We start from the raw sequence: 23971 nt of genomic DNA on the forward strand, positions 1-23971 counted from the left end.
GATGCCTGTGCATGTGTTCCAGGCTCGATAATTTGAATTTTAAAATTAATTATTTAGTGTCAATCCAGATTCCTCACATCATGTTGTATATACTGTATATATTGTACATAACAGATAGAAGGCCTCAAGGTAGATTAGTTCTGTAACTAATTGAGTTACCTTCTCTAAATAAAGTCTTTATTGTTATTATTAATATTATTTTTATTATTATTATTAGCTATTAGCCAGAATTAACTTCAGAAATATGGCTTCTGCAAGGTCATCGATTTTATATGCTAACTTGGCACATTGCCTATGGTAACTAATAATAAAATTATGCTTCCATTTTAGATGTTATTGGTGTTGTCAAGGACCACCGAGAAAAGACAGTTAAAAGATGGAATGGAATAGAACTTCAGATTGTTGATCAATCCAAAAAGATGGTTCCACTGAATTTAAGTAAGAAAGATGTAAGTAATTTTTGTCATATCCCCACTGGTAGCAGCAAAGACATTTTTTTAATTCTGTTTTTCCATCTGTCAAACTTGATAGCACAATTATACAAAAACACTTAAACAACTGAAATTTTATAGGCATCATTGTATTGCTTATGACTTTAGTAATTAGATTTTCTTGAAGTTAGAAAATATTATTGCATGTTTTTGATACTGTATATACTCACAAGTCAACTACCAATTTTTTTACTCTTCTGTACGTTGGTATGTATTTTGCAAGTCAGATTTGCCTGAAGGGGTGACAACATCAGTGAGTCAGAGTTGCACTTTGAAAAAATAAATAAGCCCAACTGGATGGTTAGAAAGGTCGATAAGAAAAATATTGACAGACTCGGTGCAAAATCCAGTTATATTATTGAGTGGAATATGTAACAGTTAAATTGACAACTTGCAATTTGTCATGATTAAATGCATGAAAACCCATAATACTCAACATCTTAAATCCATGAATTCATTTATAGCAGTATAAAAATAGTTCAAAATGTTCCGATTCACATTTTCCCTTAATATGTTAATTCTATGAGTGAAAGTTAAGTCTACATTTTTGTGATTCATAGTATCCTATAAATGTCACTATCTAATGTCATCTGATCAAAGTCCAAGAATTCATCTTCATTGTCTTGTAAAGTTCTGAAATCTTCCTTCATTCTCTAGTAATTGTAAATTGTCCTCCAGTCATCATAAATATCATCTGACTCCATTTCCTTCGCTTCATTCTCATATGCAGTTATTTATACAGATACTTGTGGTTGATATAAGTTGCTGTGAAATGACTGATTTGATATGGTATGCATAAAATATGTATTTTAAAAAATTGTTCAGTAGTTGTAATTTTTTTGTCCATCTGCATGCCTAAAATCAAGTCGATGAGAATCATCCTTCTTTTGAAGCCAAAACTCCTGACAAGTTTTGAGAAATCAGTCCCGATTTATCCTGTCCTGATCTAACCTGTCTTTTCTGTCACATATATGCTGGGTCATTAATGCAAATTATGTTGTTCGGACATCCAGTATGGCCACCAGAGTGACCAACTTGAAATATTGTTTTTCACAACTCCTGAATGAATGGTCATATTATCATAGGTTTTTTTTCTCTAAGTGAAATATGATGTTTTCTATATATTAAAAATTCTTTATATCAGCTTGTTTAGTTAAGCAGAAAAAGTTGCTATTTTATTCTGTATATTGAAATGTGTTGTATGCAGATTTATATGAAGTTTGATTCTTTAGTAACTTGTTTCTAGTGATATGTCATGTGGTTTTGTATAAGGTTATGTGTCTGATTCAGTTGGTATGGGAAAGTAAGCAAATACAAACAGTTTCTGATAAAAAAAATGTGTTTATTCTAAGGCACAAGGCACAATGTTTTTTATAATTCTGTTCATTAAGGGTCATAACTGAACCTTTGAAAAACATCAGTTTCATCAAGAAGAAAAAAAATGGAAAAGATCTGAAAATTTTTGTTTATAAAAAGATTAGGAACCTCAGTGTCAAGTTGGTGTCCTACATGAAAATGGTGACAATCTGACTTTAAATATAGCTGCCATTGATGCCATCTGGATTGTCTCATAATGGCTACTTCTAAATGGAAAGTCATGTCAACATAGGGTTCTCATCCGAAGACTTCTTATGGTATCTAACTGGTCCTGAATGAAAATGACTCTGATCTGACATCCTGTGTCAGGCCACCATGAAAATCTTTGCATCACTACTCCAGAATTGATGGTCATATCAACATCGGGTTTGACTTTAGTTGGTTAGATATTTAGATTAGATATTTAGTTGGTTCTAAATGCAAATGGTGCCAATTTTATAATAGATATGGCCATACTGGCATTGGGGTTAACACCAAAAATCTTAAAATGATGTCTTGTTTGTCTTACATGTAAATGGTGCCATTCATTCATCCAGTTAGACCGCTACAGTGACTACTTTCAAAATCACTTGGGGATACTAGAGATGGTTTGTGGTCTTGTCTTGAATTCTTGCAAATTCTTTGTGGTTTGTAGAACTTCAAGCCTTTAAAGGAAAATTGCATCTGTCACACTTGTTATCATACAGTGACTCATCTTTACAAGTCCTATACAAAGCCAAGAGCAGAAATGAGAGATGAGGTCCTTAGTAAGTTTGAATATTAGCATTCTAAGCCATCATTTGCATACATGCCAACCATTACACTTTTGATGTAATCAGTAAGCTTTTTTCACCAAATTACGCTTTGTTTGGTACCATATTTGCCGGCCTATAAGACGATACTTTTTTACCAGAAAATCATAGCTTCGTCTTATACTCCAAATCGACTTATATATGGATTATGTCATCCAGATTGCTTTATCATATTTTTTTGTATGGAAAATAATTCTCCAAGAGTACGACAAATAATGTGTAAAAATATTTCAATTTCGGGAAGAGCTTGTGTATGAAAAAATATAGGATCCCACATTGAGTATTTTAAACAATTACAGTAATACCTCGTGCATTCGGGGGCCCCAAGTGGCCGAGTGGTCTAAAGCGCTTTCCGTTACGGATCACTGCCATCTCACCTCTGTCCGCGCAGGTTCGAGTCTCAGATTCAGCCAATGTGGGTATGTGAGAGAGCTTGCCAGTAGCTTCTCATGGGTCAGTGGTTCTTTCCGAGGTTTTCCCGGGTTCTTCCTCCACCATTAATACTGGCTGCCATGTATGGCCTATCGTGTGCTGAAAAATGGCGTTAAACCCCACAACAACAACAACAACAACAACCTCGTGCATTCGCGTTTCTGGATTCGCGAATTCACGGATTCGCGAAATTTTCATTGGTACCCTCTACGTACATGCTTTCTTTATTTTATTGAATTGTACCTTCGTTATATGACTTCTGTGACATATGTAGTTTACCTAGTTTACCTTCCTGACAATGACAAAGAAAACATCAGTCATTAAGTTTACAGTCCCATTCGTTACTTGGTTTTACCTTACTGTGAGTGCAAAAGAAAAAGGCAGCCAATGAATTAGTATAGGGGTAATATTAGTACACATGTACCTTATTGTAAATGCGCTAGTGTGGCAAATACCCATTAAGCGATACTGTACTCTATTTTTACGTCAACCATTTATTTATCATTTTAAGGGTAATGTATTAAGCTAACTTTTAAATGAAATTAAAGTGCTTTGGGAGCATGATTTGGGTCATATTTAAGGTTTAAACCCTAGAAATAAGCATTTATTATCATTTTTAGTGACTCGTACCAGACATTCGCGATTCCTTCTGATCCGCGACTGGTTCTGGAACCTAACCTCGCAAATGTTCGAGGTATTACTGTACATGATCGTCAGTATTAACAAATTAACATAGATCAGATGTAATTGCATCAAAGCAGCACGTATAGTGTTTGTGATCTACATTGTTTAAATTTAATTACATATATGTGCGTTAGAACTTACAAGTTAAAAGATGAAGAACCATGACAAAGACATATTCCATCACAATTTTCTTCTTGCACCTAAAGATCAAATAAAATGTATGCCCCATTGAGAGAGACAGACAGATTGTAAATCTGTATTGTTCACTTACCTGATTCATCTTACTCATGTACAAGTGCAGTACCATATTCCATTATCAATTAATACCACTAGGTAAGCGATTCCTTCTAGTTTCCATTATTAAAAGAATCACAGGGCTTTGTAGTGTTATTTACATGCTAATTAAATATGCTACGGCTGTATTCAGTCATTCCAAGCTAACACCTGTTTGAGGTCAAGATTCTGCAGACCAGATCAGATTAGCGAGGCTGCCAATACGAAATGAGGTTTCCCATGGGTATTATGAATACTGTACCATATAATGAAAGGACATGCCAGGTGGTTACAGTAAATTTCTCAGCCATTGACATTTTTGAACTTGCCATTGGAACTGACAACAATTTAAAGTACATCTAGCCTGAGCAAAGATCAAAAACAAATTGCTGTACAGGAAGAGTACATGCACTTTAGACAAAATCTTATTTGTTGGGAATGGAGATGTTGTTATACTTGCAAAGAAAATTATACATCATGCAAAATGGTCAGTCTTGGGATTTAACCGAATGGAGACTAAATGGATATAGCTATTGTGAATATTTAAACCATGAAGGAGTATGGTATGTATTTTAGAGTTTACATTTACTGTTTCATTTATTATTGTTTTATCTCTTTGACAAAAGCTTCAGCAACACGGGCAATACGGTTTTAAAAAAAAACAAACAATGAAGAGCTGAACTCTCTCTCTCTCTCTCCCTCTCTCTCTCACATAACCAACCTTATTTTATTTTGATCACAAGGTGCAAGAATAAATATGCGATGGAATACATATGCATCCTTCTCTCTGTATCTCTCTTCAACACCACCCCAATAAACAACGGAAAAAGTATTTTAATATTAATGATGCAATTTCCCTATTGCTGGTATTCTGAAATAGCATACAGTGATACTTTTAATATTTATGAAACCAAAGTTATTGTAATATAATTCCACACAGCATTGCGAGTTTTATCCAATCTGTAACTCAATAAATGTTGGGTCAGCATTACTATATGTAGCAAAAAGCACATAATACATTTAAAATACTTCATGTGAAACAAATTAGTTACATTTAATGATCCTGACTGGAAAGGTTACTGAGTTACAGATAGGATAAAATTCGTCATGCTGTGTGGAACGAAGTGCAAAACACAATATAAGGTATTGATCTGGCCTCGTCTTATACTCAGTAACGACTTATATATGGATGAGGGAAGCTAAAGTAGATTAATACAACTATTCCAAATGGAACATAGGATAAAATTCAAGACTTAATATAAAACCAAAAAGCAGGGAAAAAAGTGAAGTTAGAACCCTTTGATTGAACAGGGCTGGCAAATTTACACACCTGTGACTATGATGGGGGAGATATATGTACTTACATGTACGTTTCGACCATTCTGGGGCAGATTTTCAGTTTTCATTTTTTTTCTTCTTTTGATTAACAGGTTGAAAATCTTGATTTACGTGGAAATCCAGTTGTAACAGTCAAAGGAGCTTGGTTACAACATTCTCATGGTAGGTATCATTATCTCTATGCTTTTTGGCTCTTATAGTCCAGAAGATAAGAAGAACTTATGGAATATGGCTGTTGTCCCATTTGCCGTCTGTTATACTTCTGTCTTTTAGCATAAATTTGTTATCACTACTCCTCCTAAACTAATTGGAGTATTACTATGAAACTTTGCAAACACATTCTTCCAAGGTATAACTCATCCTAGTGGAAAATGTTGCTACTCAGACATCCAGTATGGCCACCATGGCAGCCATCTTGAAAATGTTATTGCTACTCCTACTGAATGGGTGGTCATATTAACATAGGGTTTTCACAAAAAGCCTACTTGTGCTGTCTGGTTAGTCCTAAATCATAATAATACCGATCTAACATCCAGTATAACCACTACAACAGTCATCTTAAAAATCTTGTTTCACTACTACTGAACAGAAAGCCATATCAACTAGGGGTTTTCACTACAAGACTTCTTATGATGTATATTTGGTCAGATATGGCTAGCATAGTGGCCATCTTGAAAATCTTGTTGCTGCTAATGCTGAATGGATTGTGATGTCTAGTTGGTCTGCTCTAATATCCAACAAGGCCACCACAGCAGCCATCTGGAGACTCATATCACTACTCTTTCTGAATGGAAAGTCACATTAATACTGGGTTTTCCCCAAAGACCTCTTATAATGTCTTGTTGCTCCTAAATAAAACTAGTGCTGCTTGGACAGCCTGAAAGACTGACACGTCAGATGTCTTGAAAACCTTGTTATTGCAACATTTTGTAGAGGGAAAGTCATGAGAACATCAGGTTTTGAAAAGAAAATGTTTTATATTGTCAAGTTCCTATTAAATGAAAATAGTGCCAATCATACCCTAGCCACTTGAAAATCTTTATGTTGCTACTCAGTCTAAATGAAAAATTAGAAAATATACAACAGCAACAAAGCAAATCTTTTCACCATTCTGGAGACCTTATTTTCTAATCAGATTTTTATTACATTTGTTATGTAAATCACCTCAGAGGTGTTCAGTTATAAGGAATAACCCTGCTTATTAATGAATTGGTCTTGCATCTGGTTGGCTGGGAATTACACCACGCCTGAGTCATAAGGCACATCCATGTATATTAATGAGGTAATCTTGCATCTGGCTGGCTGGGAATTGCACCACTCTGAAAGTGATCATATTTTGATTAAATCTGGTATTTATCCTAATATTATAATGTTAGATAATTTGAATACAATGCATATTATTGAAGTCATCTGGCATCTGGTTGGCTGAGCTTGTTGCTAGTACAGGTTCCCTTATTTCAGATTAGATTTGATGACACTTTATCCCTCAAGATCTCTGATGAATTTGATGATCAACATCATTATCAACATAACGTTAATTTATTTAAACGGTGCCTTTCTCATGAAGCAAAAATTTAGTTTGCAGGATGGAGTGCCATTGACCACTTAAAGCAGTGAAAAACAATTTTTTGGTTAGTAAACACCTGGTTGCCGATTGTATGAAGCAGATGACTGTTCCATACATAGCATTTATATATATATAAAAAAATTGCAGTGGGGGGGGGTCATAGCTGTTGTGAATAGATGACAGCTGGATAAAGGTGACCATTTTTAGGGTTGCATCTAGGATGCGCGGACATGCAAATCCCCCCAAATTTAAGATTTCCCACAAGATTTTTAATCCTATGCAGGAAAAATTGCACAAAAAAATAAGAACTGTGCACATTTTTTTGTGAAGAATGCATTATTTTATTATGTTTTTTTTTTTGCAGTAAAATTACTGGTTGTCACTCTCGCCGAAAATGTTGTACTGGTATACTTGTAAATACATCACATATTTCTGTGTGTCATGTGCGCAATTCTGATTGGTTAATAAGAAAGGTCAGAAGAGAATTCTGATTGGTTAATAAGAAAGGTCAGAAGAGCACATTTGATACAGAGGCTGGCTTGGCAGGACAACATGTTAAATGGCAAAATCAGTTAAAACTCTGACCCTTTTTTCACTGTTTTAGCAGTAACACTTAAAATAGCAGTCAGGGTGCAGAAGTTTCTGTCCATAGGTGCAATAACAGCTAACATACACGTCCTCAGGCTAATCCCATATTGGATGATGCTAGTGATGATATGCTTAAAGATGTCGGTAATGAAACTAAGGGTCTATCTAAGGCCAAGAAAAAAAGTACTCTTTCAGTTCAGACTGGAAACAAAACTAACCATGGCTGGAAATGAATGGAAAAAAATTAGATGCTTTGCAGATAGTGTCTAAACACTGGCAAAAAAAATTCTTTCACACTTGGAAATGCTAATTTCAGGACATCAACCCTTGATACACATTTTGAATTAACTGCTCACAAACAGGCGATTCAGGATTTGAAATTAAGTGAAAATCTTAAAACTACATGCATGGCAGCTATCAGCAAGAAATCTGAATCAATTATTCATGCTATGTCAGTTGCCTATTACTTTTTGAAGGAGACTATTTCTTCTCTAAAATAAAAAAGGAGTTTTTCAAAGGTAAATACGAAATATAGACAAGACAAACAAATAAAACAGAAAAACGGTTATGTTTTTCAGAGGCAAATACAAAACAGACAAGACAAACAAATAAAACAGAAAAACGGTTATGTTTGTGAAACTTTACATGGCTGTTTCTACAGGAATTCAACCTTTTAACTCTGTTATGTGTCTAAAGGTTAAGAGGTTGAAAAAGACTCATTAAAGAATTGAAAGCGTTCATACTAGCTAGATACTAGTTTCACACTGTTTGTTATCAGTTTATTGCATTTATATATATATATATATATATATATATATATATATAGAGAGAGAGAGAGAGAGAGAGAGAGATGTTCGTGATGTTGTATACTGAGGCCAAAGTCTTATCAGTTTAATTGATATAAGTTGGGATGTGTTTATTCCTGTTGTTGCTATATTATATTGCTGTATGTCAGACTTGCCGTATTTGTATTATAATTTTTAAACATTTATGTGTTATATGAAACAAAAAAAAAATTTTGAAATATGTTCCAGAAATTGTCTTTGTATATTAAACCCATTTCTGCCACTATCCAGTATCCCATGCTCATCTTCCAATAGCAGAATAGGTTTAAAAAACGGTCAACAAAAGACCGAAATGATTTACACGCTTTTCTTGCATGTTTCTTTGCATGTAGACCATTATCATGCATAATTCATGATAGTTACACTTAAACTATACAGCTATTTCACCTGCTGTTTTGCGCAACCCTCACACTTCCCGAAACTTAAGATAATAAAAAAAATGTAAATTATTAATAACCACAATATAATAATCAACTTAATAAATAAATATTAATATGTGTTTATTATTAATAGCTGAAGCATTAAACTCATGTATAAATTGCAATACACGCTGTTAATATTAAATTTTTTAACTTTCCAAACTGTTGTCAAAATGAGCACTTTCCATTTTTTTTTATTTGATATTGCATCACTTACAGAAAAGAAAGTACATATTAATTTATTATACAACACAACCAATATACACTAAGGTATATACAGTATAATTGGTTTTTGCGTTCCGGAGTTCTGCACCCAATATGTTGTCTTTCTGGGTGTTGGTGTTGGCAGTATGAGAGTAGAAAGAAATACAACATATTCATCAAGGGGTTCTGTAGAGGAATTTCAGGTAAGTTCTTTTATTTCATTTACATTTTTTCTATTGAAATTTAGATGGAAAAATGGTATATACTAACAAGCATCCAAAACATGATCAGTTAAGTTCCAATCAGTGCTTATCTTGAGGAATCCCTGTGTTACTAAAAATAGCACCAAGCATCATGATCAACCAATGAAATTGCATTCGTAGCTCGTCTTCATAACTTCCTGTCAACATTTAATGGTGGATAACGTTTTTCTTTTTTAATCAATCTGGATTATTGGCACCTGTATCTTTCGTCGTGAAATTCTTTCCTGTCTAGACAGGTCACATTTCATTATCATGTAACAGGTTTTCATGTGTTTGAAATGATGATACGGTGTCTGTTGTTTGAATAATTTCCTGAGCATGTAAGGAGTTGCTGTCCACATCATGATACCGTACAGTAGTCAGACAAATCCCACTGCTTGAAACTTATCAAATACTTTAGCAAATACGTTATTATTATTATTTACTCTAATGATCGTTGCAGCAAAGGACATTGACCCTGATCTGCTTATATCACAACTGTGCATATGTAGGGACCTATCAATGATGTCTATAATACCTATGTTTTTTTTTGTTTTTAAAATTGTTGTATACAGACAGGCATAATCACTTCCTGCATTACTATAATTGAATGACTTCAATTAACAGAGAGAGAGAGAGACTGTAGTGCCATATTATTTTAGCATTTAAACACCTTGATGGGATATCTTAAAACAAAGGCCAACTTATAACTAGGCAACATCCTTACACACTCCATGGTCTTAGGTTAAGGATCTTGCAGAATATGCATATGATTTTGGTCATTTTACTTTGGGTATTTTAAAAATATATTTGTTTTATATTTCTCAAATACTTTAATAATAATAATAATAATAATAATAATAATAATACAGTAATAATAATAATGATAATAAAATACTTTTATACTTTGATTTATCATTGAGCTTTATTTTTTTCCAGGATTGCATAGCAGCAGTGATAGAATCTTGAGTTAATGCAGAAAGTATGATGTAGTCCATTCATTAGCATCTTAACTGATGAGAGTACAGACATTTCAAATACCAAGAAGCTGGTCATTTATGCCAGAATCATTGAACCAACCGTGTTTGTTTCTACAACTCATTTTCTAGGTAATGTGTCAGTGGAAGGCCAATCGCACACTGCTGAAGTTCTTTTCAAAGAAGTTGTCCAGTTCTTGGAAAAGAAGGAGATTCCTCTTGAAAAAGTTGTTGGTTTTGGCAGTAATGGGGTGTCAGTGATGAAAGGTCACAAAAGTGGTGTAGCAATATGGTTCAAGGAAAAAAGCCCTCACTTGATCAGCATTCATTGTATGGCTCATAGATTTAATTTGTGTACGTCTCATGCATCGAAAAACATTCCATACCTCAAGGAAACTTTTGAAGGCACAGTTAAAGACCTGTACTATTTTTTTTTTTAATAAATCTGCCAACAGGACAGCTGAATTAAGGAAATCCAGAACATTCTGGACAGTCCTCAACTGAAAGTCAGAGAGGTGCATGAAATAAGAAGGCTGGCATTTTATGATGCACTATATGCAGTTTTTCACAGCTGGGGGGCTCTCATGAATTATTTCAAAAAGAATAACAAGACAAAAGAGTGTCAAGACTTGTTGAATAAATTGAAAGACTACAGATTTGTGGCATGCATGATTATTATGATGGATATCATACCTCACTTAGCACAGCTAAATATGCTTTTACAGAAATCTGACTTGGATATAGCAGCTGTGTCACCAGCACTTGATATTTCGAATTCTACCTTACAGAAAGCAGACACGGGAAAATCCTATCACCAGTGACCTGTATGTCTGAAAAATTGAAATCTTCTAAGGATGGAGACAAAATTAAAATCACTTACAATTGGGTTAATCTTAAGTTACACAGGAGCACATTGAAAAAAGTTTCAGATGATGTGTCTAATATTTGCCATAAGTTTATTAAAAATTTGCAGGTGGATATGGCTGCAGGATTTCAAAACAAAGAGCAGCACACAGGTGGAAACAGCATTTGAGGTTCTTGGTCTACGTAATCTAACATTTCTATCTTCTGAAGAACAAGAAATATATGGTTATGACAAGAAGAAATTAAAAGTAGATATCAGTCCCCCTTTGTGTGACCCAAAACATGTTTTGACAGAGTGGTCTCTTGCTAAGACTGTCATTAAGAGAAAAATGTACCCTAGAGACAAAATATGCAAACTCTGGCAGATTGTACCTCAAGATCATGCAGACACATTCTTCTTCAATTGGCATGATTATGCCATACCAAACCGCTGACTGTGAGAGAGGATTCAGCAATCAAAATCAACCCAAAACTGCAAGAAGAAGCCATCCAAAAGAAAGGATTCTCAACACTCATGATAATTTCAATTGAAGGACCTCCTCTGAGAGGCTTCAACTTTAACAAGGCATTGGTAAAGGGAGGATAAGGAAGGACAGGAGGCTATTTAGGAAACAGTGATCATTTTTGCAAAATAATGCAGTCACAGTTACAGTCAGTCAGGATGCAGATGTATAATGTTTCAGTTAACCCATTTTATCCTGAATACGACTGCGGTCGTAATACCTCATTCTATCCTGAATACGCCAGCAGTCGTAGTATCCCATTTTATCCTGAATACGACTACGGTCGTACTCTACTACGTATGTGTGTAGCGTCTCTAGAAACATGTGTTATACATCACATATATATGTGTACTTCTTCACCTACACAGGAAATGGTTAAAGCACGCATGCGCAGTGAAATTTTTAAAAAAACGCGGTTGGAAAAGAAATTGTTGACTTGAAAATCAATCGATAAAATGATGGACGACAACTCTGATGTAAACATGGATGTTGATAGCGAGGGTAGCGACATTGAAGTTGACGATTTGGATGATTCTGATGATAATATTTACTTAAATGATGGGTTAGAATTTAATAAAGTTGATGAAAGAGATGATGCATGGCTTCATGCACTTTTTGACAGCGATTCGGAGAATGAAGCTGACTTCGAAAGCTTTCAAGAAAAATGGGTCCGGGATGATTTTTCACTTTGGTTGCAGCCAAGATTTAAATTGATAGAAGGAGCAACACCCAGGAGAAGGTGATGCAGAACATTATTTTGAGTTACTTTGGGATGATTTAACCTGGAAAAAACTTGTTGATGAAACAAATCATTACGTTGAAAGATTTCTAGGATTTATTTGTGACAAGTTTTCAGGAGAAACTGCACGCTGAAGTACATGTTCCAGAATGTGAAGTAAACAAGTTGTTCCTTGTGTCATGTTGTCCAATTTTTGTAAAATTATTATAACTTTTGAACTAACAGTGCTAAAAACTTCAAATTTGGACCAAAATACTAGAAATTGAATTATCTTTATTTTATTTGCATAATATTAGGAGCATTCATTAATTTTGATGGACAAAAGATTCACTGAACATCTTGGTAAGTTTTTTAATTTGTTTTTTTTTTCTTTCAAGTCTTATTTCAAAATACAGTTGTGAACATGTACACTGGTAAATGATAACAAAACATATAACACTGTGTTGCAAATTTTATTACCTTTTCAGAGATATATAGTTTAATATACTTTATAAAAGAAATAACATTGTTACAACATTTTTAGTAAAAATGGTGAAGGTAGTCACAATTTCAGCAGCTGCTGCTGTATGATGCTCCGTTTTACTACAATGTATTTAGAATTGCTTCTCAGGAATCAGGCACTGCAGTTAAAATTGGTAAACAGGATAAAAAGGGTTAAGAGTTAACTGTTATAGAAACTGTATATATACTTTCCCTAATTCATTTTGAGCTTTGGACTTAAAATTTAAAAAAAAAAAATTTCATCCGTGAAAGGAAAATATGTATTCTTCTGATCTTTCTTAGTATGGATTTGTAACCAATCATAATTGAGCATGTGACACACAGGAAGTACATGACACTGTTTTTTGAGATTTGCCAGAGGATTGACACTATTTGCAGTCTGTGGTTTGATTCTTTAATGGTTAGTGTGTAGATAGAATATTGTTATTGGAAAACATAAGACTTTGATTTCAGTTTTAAGTGTTATACTATAATATACAGAAGACATGAGATGCATTTAATGCATTTATTATACTTGCTGTTGCTCTTTTACACCATGCTGGAAGGCCCCCATTATGGCTACATTGCACCCTCCTCCCCTTTTTTCAGATTCAGTGGAGGCAAGTACCCACATTTATCAAATCCTAGATATGCAACCCTGTCATTAGGAGATACTTGATTGTATTTTAATTAAAGTTTGATTCCAAGAACTGTGATTTGTATATAATTTTCATTATTAGTTGTAGGGTTTAATGCCATTTTTCAGCACAAAATAGGTTATACATGGCGGCCAGTATAAATGGTGGAGGAAGAACCCGGGAAAACTCGGAAAGAACCACCGACCCACGAGAAGCTACTGGCAAGCTTTTTCACATACCCACATTGGCCAAACCTGAGACATGAACACAGCTGTTAATAATAAATAAGTTAGTATTCTGAAGAATTCAGTGCCTTTGGTCAAAAGAAGTGGGTTTTACTTGCCACCTGCATAGTGAGGTCAGTTGGAATAAATTTATTATTTACTAGTTAATAGTCCAAACTGATAGGAGAATGAAAGCTTCATCCAGGATTGTGCCCGTTACAGTTTGTCTCTGCTAACAGGAATGTCAGATGGAAAAAAAGGAAAAAATCGGAAATCTACTTGTTGGTCTACCCTGAGCTGTGACGGCAGATGGCAAGAGCTGTGTGGACAGCTCAGGTGCAGTAAGAACTGATGGCCATGCATACTCTGTAAGAACTGATGGCCATGCATACACTGTAAGAACTGATAGCCATGCATACACTGTAAGAACTGATGGCCATGCATACACTGTAAGAACTGATGTCCATGCATACACTGTAAGAACTGATAGCCATGCATACACTGTAAGAACTGATAGCCATTCATACACTAAGAACTGATAGCCATGCATACACTGTAAGAACTGATAGCCATGCATACACTGTAAGAACTGATGGCCGTGCATACACTGTAAGAACTGATAGCCATGCATACACTGTAAGAACTGATGGCCGTGCATACACTGTAAGAACTGATGGCCGTGCATACACTGTAAGAACTGATAGCCATGCATACACTGTAAGAACTGATGGCCGTGCATACACTGTAAGAACTGATAGCCATGCATACACTGTTAAGAACTGATGGCCGTGCATACACTGTAAGAACTGATGGCCATGCATGCACTGTAAGAACTGATGTCCATGCATACACTGTAAGAACTGATAGTACAATCATATGACTGAACCTGCTTAAGCAGGGCAAGATAATTTAGTTACTGATTTCAAGTTACTAGAACTAATCTACTTTGATTTCAAGCCGTATAAAACAGTTAACATCTCATTGATTGTTTTGGCACGGTCTTTTGGTTTCACAGTTTGAAGCTGGTTGACAAGGATTATAGATTAGTTGATTAGCCCAATCAGAATAAAACTGCGTAGGTTAGGCTTGTTTGTTTAAAGTTTGCCAAGATGTCTAAGCATGCATTTTCTCTGAACACTAAGCAACCAAAATCTAACACAAAATTTAATGCTGATGGAAATGGGAATTTCATTGGATGGAATCAAGTTAAAAGGACATGAAGTTGCATTGTAACCCTCCGGCAAAGCTGATTTTAACATCTGCTAGAATGACATTACTTGTCATGCAGCATATTAAACCATGTTAAACATGGCAACTCTATGTTCATATAATCTGCTTCAAAAGTGGATAATGATATACATACCAAGACACTGTTTGCCAAAATTTAAGTAAAAAATAATGTTACCATACTCGGAAATTGAAGAAGAGTTCTCATACAAATGGACAAAAACCACTCACATACCCAAGCTTTGGGTCCTGATTGGAATAATAATAATAATAATAATAACGACTTTATTTAGGGAAGGTAACTCAATTTGTTACAGAACTAATCTATCTTGAGGCCTTTTATCTGTTATGTACAATATATACAGTATATACAACATGATGTGAAGAGTCTGGCTTGAAACTAAATAATTAAGTAATTTTAAAATTCAAAGTATCAAGCCTGGAACACATGCACAGGCATCACTGAAAACATAAACATATATAAAATATAAAATATAATCCTGCATTGACAAATTCAACTATGAAAATGATGTAAAATTACAGAAAAGCAGGCGGTATTTTTCATCCATTTAAGACATTGATTGTGAAAAGATGAAATGCTAGGAGCCTGCCTTGTGTCACTGGGAATGGTGTTCCATACCAGTGGACCAGTATACTGAAAACTTCCTTTAAACAATTCCTTCTTTGGCCTTGGTGTCTTTTGTCACTCACTGGAATCTGCTGCTGACTAAAAATTGAGAAAAATCTAAAACAAAAATCTTTCTATGTTTTTTGTGCATTGTGTGGGGTGGGTGTCTTCATATTTTGTTTCTGATGTAGTATATTTACTGTTAGGACTTCCAGTGATCACATGATTGTGAACCCTCTTTACTTAAGCATGACACTTTAAATGCTAATTCCACAGATAATAACCTGGATAAAATTGAATTGTGCATGCTCAGCAGTAAGAATTCAGAAAGGATTATATATGTTAATGGATTAAGGTTGGATTAGTCATTACTAAAGAGCTCAGGTGTTCAAAGATCAAGGTAACTGGCTGAAGAAAAAAAAAATCTTCTCCATTACAGACCGGGACAAAACTTTTTGGAAAACTTGCACTTCAGGTAAGGTAGTCATTGTTACTGTGGCTGAAAAATGAAAAAAAAAGATGGTTTGTGACAAAAATTGAAGTTTTCGTCTATGCATCTTCATATGTTTTTGGATGTCTTATACTTGAGGTAAGAAAGAAGAAGTCTGTTGATTTGGGGTACATAATATGATCACTGAAAGAAGAAAAATACTTTTGTATAAGAACTTCAGTTCTTGATGGCATACCTTGACCAGTGTTCTGGAGGGCTTGCACTTCAGGTATGCTAGTGGTCTTTTGATTTAGGGGTGAAAGGTCAGTGTCATCATTACTTGAAGTTTTGCTGTAGAGTAATTATCTTGATGAAATTTACTGAATGGTTTACACTTAAGGTAATAACCAAACCTATAAATTTTAGGGTCTAAATATGATAAGTCAAATACTCTCTAACTTGTGCATTATGGATACAGTTTAATATGGAATCATTTAACAGATCTTTTCATTATTGTTATAATATTAATTTCATTTTTTTTGTCAAGCAGGTCATGTGTACTTAAAGATGATGCCCAACAGCAAACTACTGGTTAACCCAGCTGACAGTCGTGAAAAAGCTGATCTTTTACGCGGTTGGTTTGAAAGAGAAGGACGTCAAATTGAATTTGAGAAAATATAATTCAAGAATAGTAAATATACTTTTTATATAACTAGAAATAGTTGTACAAGTTGTTTTTCATATCTAATATTAGTTAGAAGATGATTGTATTTTATTAAGTTGTCATTGGCAATGTGTAGAATGTACTATTTCAATCAAAGTCATCTGATTTTTATGGAGCTTTACTGTCAGAACACTTGCTAAATTCTTAGAAAACTTTTTGCTATGGTGGTTACATGGATGGAATAGATTGAAAGAATATCTGGCTTATCTTGCAAGATTTGACATCTGACCAAATTTGTTGTTAATTTTTGTTTAATCAAAGCTTAGGGACCCTGCCAGGTGTGGGGAGAGGTGAATTTGTTCCCAGATTATCTTGTCACATATCATGTTTTAAAAATCAAATAATGTGATTAAACTTATCAATTTTTAGCCAGACTGCAAAACAATTCTGGTATATGGATTGATGATGTCCATGCTTCTGTCCATCTGTTGTCAAGGCTGAGGTTACGGTTTGCCTTCTTGTCATTTTCCAAGATGGTATTTCATGCAGAATCACATGATGCTTTATCAGGAATATTATTACAGCCATCTATGCAAAAGACTAGGTCACTATTCACTACGAAATCAGATCACATGTGATACCAATATGCATGCAACTGAAAAATGCATATTCAGCAAAATATGACTTTACATCATGAGAAATTGTGACATCAAGTCATTCTATTTAACAGATTTTTTTCTCCAGTTGTAACAAAAGAAAAATGATTTATTGGTCAAATCATTCTTATAATTTGGTAATTAAATACAGTTACAATAAAAAGATATCTATATTCACTGAGCAATTTTTAAGTTAGTGTGTTGTGATCCCTCTGGAAAGGTACCTCGACAAGTTTATTTACATAGCATCTGATGAAATGTAAGAGAAAATGTAGCAATGATTCTGTAAGACTTTACTTCCTAATCATTATGAAAATCACTTTCTTTAGCAATTGCAAAACAGTAATTTAACTGTCATGAATTATTGGGTCTTTAAATTCATTGGTTTGTAGCAACCATGAAATCCAAATATTGGTACTCCATGACATAATAAATTAGCAGCAATTCTTGAGTATAAATTTTTCGATAACATCAAACATTTGATAACTCAGAAATAAGTTGCAACATCAATATATGGAGCAACCAAAACTGGAATAAAACTATAAAATACATTGGAACCTGCAGCGCTTTGAAAGCCCAAGTAAATTTTCTAATGACAAAATATTTTTAAAATTTGAGCTGCAATCTCCATATATAAAAGTTGCATGTAAAAGGCATAACTTTTCCTTTTTATTTGAATTATTTTTTTCCATTCACAGGATAAAAGACTTTGTACATCAGTCACTTATGGTGACATGAAGTGGACTTGTGTTCTTGATATCCAAATACAGTTGAAGAGAAAATGATGGTAGACATGAATCCGTAAATTGTTGACATGGAAATGAAATTGGAATGTATCTTCAGAAAATATAGTGGATGAATTTGTACAACTTACAAGCTCTTGGTGAAAAATTTATACTAATTAAAACTGTATATAAGTATTATACATCAGAGGAGAAGACCTGTCACACCTGATGATTTGCTCTCAAGTTTTAGAGAAATGAACATTAAAATACAGACTTAGGGAATAATAGTAAAAATTAGAGAAATGTTTGTTACAGTAAAATCTGGATTTGGCCAGGGAACCAGACTAACTTTAAGGAGTACGTCAGATGCTTTAAGCTGCACATATTTTCTAATGCAAAACATCTGCATGATCAAGCTGTTACTTAAGGTGGCGTGCAATAGTTTCCTTTTTGGCAAAGGGTTAGATTTTTAAAGAAAAAGAATTTCTTAGGTTTTCCTCACTGGTTATACTGGCTATTTAAATAAGACCTGTATGTCTTAGTTATTAGTAAAAGAACTTTTAATTCCTTTATTTTGGTGTATGATTAACGGGTGTAATTTGGGTTATAGATTATACAGTTTGGCCTTACTCCAGATGTGCACCTGTAAAAAAACTGCTAGCTCTGCATGGGCGATTTCACTTCCTGGACTTCAGAGGTAATTGCATGAAAAAAAGAGTGGATGATTTTGTTTACATGTTATATATTTTGTAAATCATTCATTGCACTTTCAGAAGCTGGTACCGTTTAGTCTGGTAACATTATGCTACCAACATGCCTCTGAAATTCTGAAATGAGTATTTTCAATCTCTCATCCAGTTCCAATCAACTTTTGTGCAATACATGCTGTTGTAATATACTTATAAAGCAGATAATTTGGAGATAGCAGCTAATTTGTAGAAATCTAGTTGAGGTAATATAAGAAATGTTAAAATTCTTTAGGACAATCAGAATTCTTCTTTTTCATGGCATCCATGTGTGTTTACAAAGACTTTAAAAAAATGGTACTAACAGCTGCCTTGCTTGTCACTCAGCATTAAGAGGATAGTGTTGGGAATGCTCAACCTGGTGTCAGGATAATGTGACTGGGTGGGACATCATGCTGCATGTCTGCGGCATGATGCCCCAGTGATAGACATCACTATAAACTGCCACACTGCAGACATCATAGCAATATGACTGAAAAATTGTTAAAGCTACATTAAAAATCCAAATCACATACACATACAAGCATCCATGTGTAGAACTTTAAAATGGAGGTTTGACCAAAAAGGATCATTTAGTATGAAAGTTGGTAGAAACTGAGACAGTGAAATTCTTCCAAATGCAAATTACTGACAATCATTTTTGTGAAAAGTAATTACAAAGGGCTGTTCCGTTTAAACATACATGGTACCCAGGGAAGGCAGTTTGTTTTAAAAATGTATGCCAGTGTACTTTGATTTCAAAGAGTTCATATTAAAATAATAAGAAATTTCTAAATTGCATTTGTGGGTGAGTACCCCATTTTAAATGTGCCTTACCCGAGTCCCTCGTATATTTAAAGGGGACAAAAACCCTGACCTGCACAGTTTTATTGTAAATAGAAGGATATTTAGTAGTTTGTGTATATAATCTATCCTGACTATTTTTTCTTTGCATCTTTTGTATTTGCACAAACATTTCATGCAAAATATTGTCCTGTATTCAGAGATCAAACGGAAAGAACCTGCCCCGAATTTGTTAGCTCCCTTCCATACAAACAGGATGTGACATCATTTGAGACAATTAACGTATAAGAGTTGTATTCAATTTGTGCAGCGAAGTGTCAAGTAGAAACAAGATGGTTCAATGCACAGCTCTAAATTGTGTGAAAAATAGCAGTTCTGGAACAATCCTCAATTATTTTACTCTTTTCTTTTTTCTCCATCTTTCAAAAGTAAGAAATTATCTACCAAATGAAATAACATTAAAGAAATGTTTGTGCTTTTTCATTCAATGTTTCCAACATCAATTTATTATGCACGTTTGATTTTGTATGCAACTGCATCGGATGAATATGCATTTTTCTTCCACACTTATATTCAAGACTGTTTTTCACTCGCATAATAAACCCCTCCTAGTCCAGGATGTAAATGTGACATTTAAATTTGTTTTTAAAGATGATCTTCTCATTATGTCCCAAGTACGATGAGCAGTTCAAATATGCATTTAAAGTAACAAAATCCTGTTAGTACGTGTGATCATGGTATTATATATAATAAAATAACACAATCATGTTTATTGTACATCAGCAATTTAGTAGAGAAATAATTTTTCAAATTCTTTTTTAAACTTTAAATAGTTTGTTTTATTGAGAAATAATAAAATTACGAACACTGACAGAAAAGAAGAAATAAACTAAATGATGGGCGTAGTACATGTGAGCTTTCAGAAATCGTCTGAATTCTGTGCATTAGTCATGTCTAAATCAATAGCGACCAGATTTCCTGAGTAGGTGTCAATGATGCTTTTTATCGAGTTCAAGTATCATTTGTCAGTGGTTAGCAAATCTCAATGAAAAATCAGATTAAATTGTTCAATTAGAGAGATGATACTATAACCCTTTGGATTATTGACGGTCAGCAAGAACTCAGTCGATTTCGGGTTATAGAGGTCCATGCCATAAAGTTGTCTCAGGATGACTTTAGTTATTAGGTTGGAGCCCTTTCATGTATAAAACTGCAGATGTCACATCATGCTTATACCTGCTCTATTTTTCCAATTAAAATGCATTTAATGATTTGAAGAGCAGAGCAAAAGGGATAGATACCACTTCTTTTTCGTTAAGTACAGAAATGGAAAAGTTGACAAGTTGCAAATTTTGTAGATTTAATAAGTTATTAAGTTGAAGAAAAACAACAATAAATAAAGCCGTAAAACAATCCTTGGTGCGACTTCTCCAGGTACAGTGGGGTAACTTCTCCGACCACTATATGGTGACTTTTCCTAACACCTGGGATGAGTTCTCCCAGGGCGAGTTCTCCATAATTCATTATCAACAATGCCAGTGTGTACAGTGTCTCAAATGACGTCGCACCCGCTTTTTTTACAGTGAGAGGGAAGCGCATTGTTCTATTCAGGACGGATCGGGAGAGACGATCGGTTTTTCATAAATTTCTTTGTAACAAGTAAGAATAAAAGGTACAAATTGTCAGAAAATGAATGAACCTTATACATATAGCAAATTATATATGAAGTTTGTGCGAATTTCAGTTTTGCATGTTTGTCCCCTTTTAATAGAATAACCCTTATCGAAATATCTGCTGATGCCTTTACTTTGCCTTCACAGTGTATTAATAAAGTTACACAGACTTGAAAATACAGGTGATCTGGGGTTAGCATAGCAATGTCTGACCATATGAAAATCATATTATTTTGAAATTCTGTTTTCTTAACTAATCCAATGTCCAACTCATCAAGATGCATCATAGCTCACTGAAAAGGAAAGTTGTTATGCCTTGATTACTGAATGTGATTACCACTATAAAATCAAAAGCTATGTGTGCAACTGCGGATTCTTGATTTACAAACTTTGTTTCTTATTGTATGTTAAATGGAGTCCTGCATTAAAGCATATTTTCATGGTTTTGACCCATTTTAGTATCAAGTTTGCATCAGGTACCCATGTTTCTTTACCAAAAGTTTAAGTATGGTGAAGAAGTGACCTGGGTATAAAAAGGACATGAATGAGTGCTTAGGAAAGTTCTTCCATAGCCCTGATATCGTCATCATTCATCACACTGATAGTGATAGTGTTATGTCATCATAAAAGTTGTTGCCTTACATTACATATGCTAGCACCAGTCTACGTGCATTCTCATTTCATGCAAAGTTGGTAAACAGTTATGAGAATGAAACATTAGTTTCAAAATATTTTAGTACACTTTTGAAATATAAACTATGCATGACTGCATGTGTCAGTTATGACAGTCCATATTATTTTTCACACCTTTCGACAATTCAGCCATAAAATGTTAACTAATTATGTTTAAGTGTGGTTCCAGTAAAACATACCTGGGACCCAGGAAAATCCTTTTCAATATGGAGTAATCATCAGTAATGCAATTTTGAATTTTGAATTATTTTGCTCTAATTCTGGGTAACAAAAGCAGTTTTATTTAGATGCAAATTAACTTTGACTAATCTTACCAATCTAACTGAAAACTTTAAGCAAGTGGTACAGTCTGGGCTATATAACATATACATTCTTAAATAACACAAGATGCTTTTGAATTAAACTAAGGGATCTGTTTGAGACAGTGTGTCCCTTGTAAACCAATCCTATAATATATCCCATCGGACTTGCTAAAACTTCAGACCAAACTTAGCTCAGAATCTCAACAACACCATTGACATAAGCTGAAAAATTAAATGTTTTAGTATTAATTCAGTTCTGGATGTTTCCAATATCACATAAAGTTTAAAATAGGATATACCACAAAGTAACTTCAAAGTTCTGTTCTCCAACCATATTTTATTTTTTTTTTTATATTAAGATGTCAAGATTTTGTATTTATTTATTGCCTTTTAGCAACTGAATAAACTAACAAGTCAAGCTATGTAATTAAACTAACTTAATTTTGCTGTTATGTAGCCTGGATAACTTTGACATTGTCACATGCACAGTCAGCTCCACCTGACCGTCTTTGCTTCCTGTAGATGATTAATATTGACTGGGCCTTTGATTTTAACACTTGAAAAATACTGATGAAAACACATTAACCCCTAGCGACGAGTTAACATGGCAAGAGGTAGTAGCCTACTGCCGAGCTCTGTAGTGTCATGGTCATGCATGATACACTAAAGTGGGTGGTATTATAGAAATGTAGACAGAAGTAGCTCTACAATGATACCAAATAATCTGGAATTTCTAGTTGCACTACAAAATACAGAGGGAAAAACATCATATTTTGGACCCGATTTTTTAACCCAAAATTTGCCCATGGTCAGAATCACTCTATATGTCCGAATTTTAGACTTTTTGGTCTCACATCTAAGGCAAACCGGTATGAACTGCAAACAGATAGATGAACCTTTGCAAAAAATAGGATAAGGTGGCCATTTGGAATAAAGAATGGTCTCAATACAAAAACAATGACTCCATTTAGCAACAACAAAAAAAAGAACTCCAAATTTTACCTTTCTGCTCATGCGCAAGCCAAATAGCCAATGAAAAATGATGTTTCTAACACAACTAGGCAGTATGTTATTGAAAGATCACCTGGGATTTGGTGTTTTCAGATCTATTCAGAAATAGCTTTCAAAATGTGTTTCCTACTTGAATTTCAGGCGAAATTACAAAAACCTCCAGGGGTTAATGTGTTAAAACAGCAGCAAGTCTTGGAACACTGGGTATGGGGACACTATTAATTATTTTCAAAAATAATTTTTAAAGACTGATAATAGTTGGGACACAATTATAGCAATGTTTTAATGTGCTATAAACCTTCAGACATTTTAACCAGGCATGGGCCAGGTATGTCATTTTTAAAGCATACCCTATGGTGTAAATTAAAGGATAAAACCAGGTCATGGGATGGATCGAGCCTGTGGGCCATATCATACATGCCAACCATTACGCTTTTGGCATAATCATTATGTTTTCAACAAATTACATTTTCCGCTAGACTGTATATGGATTATGCTTTTTTGCTACATTTAAAAATAAAACTTAAAAAAGCAATAAAAGGTTCTTTTTGTCATTTTTATTGTCTCTTTAATTCACTCATAAATTTGAGAATATTCTTAAAATGACAACTGCTGTGTAATAATAGCGCAATAGTCATTTCCTTATTTGCTATTTATAGCAACTTTATATGAGGGCTGTTCCATATAAACATACATGGGACCCAGGGAAGGCACTTTTAAAGTGGGGAACTCACCCATAGCATATTTCTGATCATTT

The 23971-nt window shown here is 34.2% G+C and overlaps 1 protein-coding gene across 1 annotated transcript in view; it reads left to right on the top strand.

The window, feature by feature from the left end:
* The window catches only part of LOC149779784 (uncharacterized), a 98592-nt gene extending 74824 nt beyond the window's left edge, over window positions 1–23768 (top strand). Inside the window, exons 8-11 of the mRNA XM_089938464.1 lie at window positions 331–449; window positions 5479–5548; window positions 16512–16652; window positions 17980–23768. Coding sequence (XP_089794590.1) covers window positions 331–449; window positions 5479–5548; window positions 16512–16642 — 320 coding nt within the window. The 3' untranslated portion in view covers window positions 16643–16652; window positions 17980–23768. The remainder of the gene's footprint in view (window positions 1–330; window positions 450–5478; window positions 5549–16511; window positions 16653–17979) is intronic.
* Window positions 23769–23971: the final 203 nt, after the last annotated feature.

Source organism: Sinohyriopsis cumingii, chromosome 17, assembly GCF_028554795.1.
Source record: "Sinohyriopsis cumingii isolate HCF-2022 chromosome 17, ASM2855479v2, whole genome shotgun sequence".
In the NCBI taxonomy this organism is placed as follows: domain Eukaryota; kingdom Metazoa; phylum Mollusca; class Bivalvia; order Unionida; family Unionidae; genus Sinohyriopsis; species Sinohyriopsis cumingii.